General features: G+C 42.0%; 1 protein-coding gene across 1 annotated transcript in view; it reads left to right on the top strand.

Moving 5' to 3' along the window:
- Nucleotides 1–2,974, top strand: part of LOC106536637 (tyrosine-protein kinase CSK) — a gene marked incomplete at its 3' end in the record, with an annotated part of 12,681 nt that extends 9,707 nt beyond the window's left edge. Inside the window, 7 exon segments of the mRNA XM_014033945.1 lie at nt 569–662; nt 1,157–1,222; nt 1,459–1,558; nt 1,735–1,825; nt 2,003–2,076; nt 2,540–2,735; nt 2,888–2,974. Of these exon segments, the coding sequence (XP_013889399.1) occupies nt 569–662; nt 1,157–1,222; nt 1,459–1,558; nt 1,735–1,825; nt 2,003–2,076; nt 2,540–2,735; nt 2,888–2,974 (708 nt within the window).
- Nucleotides 2,975–3,255: the final 281 nt, after the last annotated feature.

A 3,255-nucleotide genomic window follows, 5' to 3' on the forward strand; every position in this document is an offset into this window, starting at 1 on the left:
ATATATATGTTTTTCCTCTTACGGTCATTCATTGCTGAATTCCTCACATCAAAACTGAAAGAACAGAGCCAAAAACAGGTTGCTAAGTTGTGCCTTTTAGTCATTCTCATTATTACAACTGTACTGCAAACAGGGCAGGTTCACCCAAAACTTCCCTCCTCAGAATAGATGTGTAGCTCCCTAACTTTATTTATTCTCACTCTGTTCCATGGCACAGTAAATCTTCTCAACATTGCCCCTCCATCTCTTTTTTTTACGCCTTTTATATGGAAATGAGGCAGAGATGCTGTTGTTCCCCCGAGACAAGCCTCCGCCTCCAACATCGATGCGTGCTGATAACAGCTCATCTCTTCCTCACATGAAATCTTACAACAAATCTTTGTTTCATCCCCACCTTTGTATGTTTCTGTTTTTATTTTTGCATAATGACAGTGTGTATACAGGCTGTGGCTTTGTTTTAGAACCATCCCCCAACTTGCTCCTTACTGGCAGAGAAAAGTAGATTCTGTATCTGATAACGTAGATGTTAAAGACAAGTGTTTAACTCTGTTAACTTCTGTCTCTGCAGCACTACACCAAAGACGCCGATGGCCTTTGTACCAGGCTGATTAAACCCAAGCTGATGGAGGGAACGGTGGCAGCACAGGACGAGTTCTCCAGGAGTAAGGGCACTATACGCTTATCACACTGCTCCACAGGGACTCTGGCACCAAGGCTCTGAGGGACATTTGTTTATTCACTGTTTAACCTATCCCTCACGCACACACCATGTACACACATAAGCTGCATCTCCTTTAAAGTTGGGCTATCATCTCCAGCCTAATGGCATTAATCAGCAGGGAAATAATCTTGTTGTCTGTGGAAACTGCTTCACCAGCACTCAAGGTCAATCTGTATCAGCCCTCTCTTCCTGGATCTGCTTTCATTTTGCTTCATGCACCCATCTGACCCGGCTGATTATTACTCCAGAATAATAACAGATTGAACATTTTAAAAGTAGAACTTTGACGAGAAGAGAGCTTTTTATTGAAATGAATGTGCATATTTTAATCAATGTCTTGAATAGAAAGGATGTTTTTCTGGTTCTTTGCCTGCAGCATTTGAAATGTACAGACTTCAGTACAACACAGCATGAATAAGTCTTTCTTCTTTGCAGGTGGCTGGGCCTTGAACAGGAAGGAGCTGAAACTCCTCCAGATCATTGGTAAAGGGGAGTTTGGAGGTGAGAAACTAATCTTTTATCATTCCTTTTAATCCCATATAAAGCATACAAAACAGTCCTTGTGTTTTTAGTGTTTTCCTTCCAGAGAGCCCGACTTTTCTATAATCTCTAAGTGGTTTTGGGCAAAAGTTCCCCAGTTTTTCTCAAATTCTCTTCAGGTTTTTCTTTGATCATTTTAACCCAGTTTGTAACTCCAAGCTGGTGTGTGTCTTCACTTGAAATGTTTGTGTTGTTAGATGTGATGGTGGGAGACTACAGAGGGACCAAGGTGGCGGTCAAGTGTATTAAAAATGATGCCACAGCACAGGCTTTCATCGCTGAGGCCTCCGTCATGACGTAAGACCAAACTTTTATCTCASTCTTCCAACAGGTACTTTTTCAAATGAACTTGTCGACTCTCACTGTTTTTCTGTTCTTTCCTGATGAGGTTTTATTTACAAGCTGTGAGAACTCGCAGGGATTTTCTGTGCTGAAACGTCTTATTTGCTGCCTCGGTTTGTGTGTTTCTACAGGCAGCTGAGGCACAACAACCTGGTGCAGTTGCTGGGTGTTATCGTTGAAGAGAGGGGCAGTCTCTACATTGTCACAGAATACATGGCCAAGGTCAGACATCCTTTTACTACTACTTTCTCATCTCTTAGCTTGCTGCTGATTAAAACGGCTCTTTAGTTTAGCAAACCCATCATAGTTTTAAGGCTGTTTTATAGACTTGTTAAAAGTGGAGTAATATACTCAGGGAGATCAGTTTCATATTTATTATTAATCTGAACTGTGCCACAGGGCAGCCTGGTGGACTACCTGCGGTCCAGAGGACGGACTGTCCTCGGTGGGGACTGCCTGCTCAAGTTCTCACTGTGAGTCCTCTTCATCTCTGCTCATATCTTCATTAGATTCGTACAAAAGCAGCATTTGGGTGAGAAACTGCTTGTTCAGCTGGGAGGATTTGAACGAATTTCGACAGAAATGTGTTGGACGTTTAGCTGGAAGCAGAACAGAAGCATTTGTTTGTTCCTACAAATATTACTCAGCTGGATTTCTCTGAGGCTCCTTTCAGTTGCGTCAGTTTTTTCAACTGTTTTAATTAGTTTTTGAGCTCTTGCTGTAATCCAGCACCTAAAATAAATCAAATAAACATTCTGTTCAGTAGTTTTTTGTGTAGTAACTCACTCCATTGTTTTAAGTTTTGATTTCAGTAGAAACTGTGCAGCACACAGTTTGAGTGAATGGATTTTTCTTCATTGACACTACATTTTATTACCCTCTGATGAGTTGTTATTGTCTTCCTCTCCTCACTCATCGTCTCATCCCTCCCGTCAGTGACGTGTGTGAAGCTATGGAGTACCTGGAGGCCAACAACTTTGTCCACAGAGACCTGGCAGCTCGAAATGTGCTGGTGTCTGACGACAACATCGCCAAGGTCAGCGACTTTGGCCTCACCAAGGAGGCCTCCTCTGTGCAGGACACGGCCAAGCTGCCCGTCAAGTGGACCGCCCCTGAAGCACTAAGGGAGAAGGTGGGCAGATGTCAGCTGTCGGCCTGCTGCTAATTGTGTCCGTGTTGTTCGAAGCTACACCCAGCTGCGTTTGGATTGTGTGGACAGTAAATGTCTGCTCATAAAATATATGAATTTGAACTTTTTTGTTTGTTTGTTTGTTTGTCCAACAGAGGTTTTCTACTAAGTCGGATGTATGGAGTTATGGAATCCTGCTTTGGGAGATTTACTCCTTTGGCCGTGTGCCTTACCCTAGAATTGTAAGTGTTTTAACTGGCTCATAAAGTTCTCACATTCACCAGCAGATGGTGCACTTCAGTGTTAAAACAAGAAGGTTACATAGAACAGCTGGAGTGGAGTTCGGCTGGTGAAGCTAATGGCTAATGCAAAACGGTCAAGAGTCTGGATTTCCCATTACTGTACATGTTGACAGCAGAGCATAAAAAAAGGACTGACAATGTAGAAATCATGAAAACTATTAATAATATTAACCCAATTATTATTAATATTTTACAGTTTATATAATCTATCTAATGTTTTA

Source organism: Austrofundulus limnaeus, unplaced genomic scaffold (genome assembly GCF_001266775.1).
Source record: "Austrofundulus limnaeus strain Quisiro unplaced genomic scaffold, Austrofundulus_limnaeus-1.0 Scaffold1908, whole genome shotgun sequence".
Taxonomy (NCBI): Eukaryota; Metazoa; Chordata; class Actinopteri; order Cyprinodontiformes; family Rivulidae; genus Austrofundulus; species Austrofundulus limnaeus.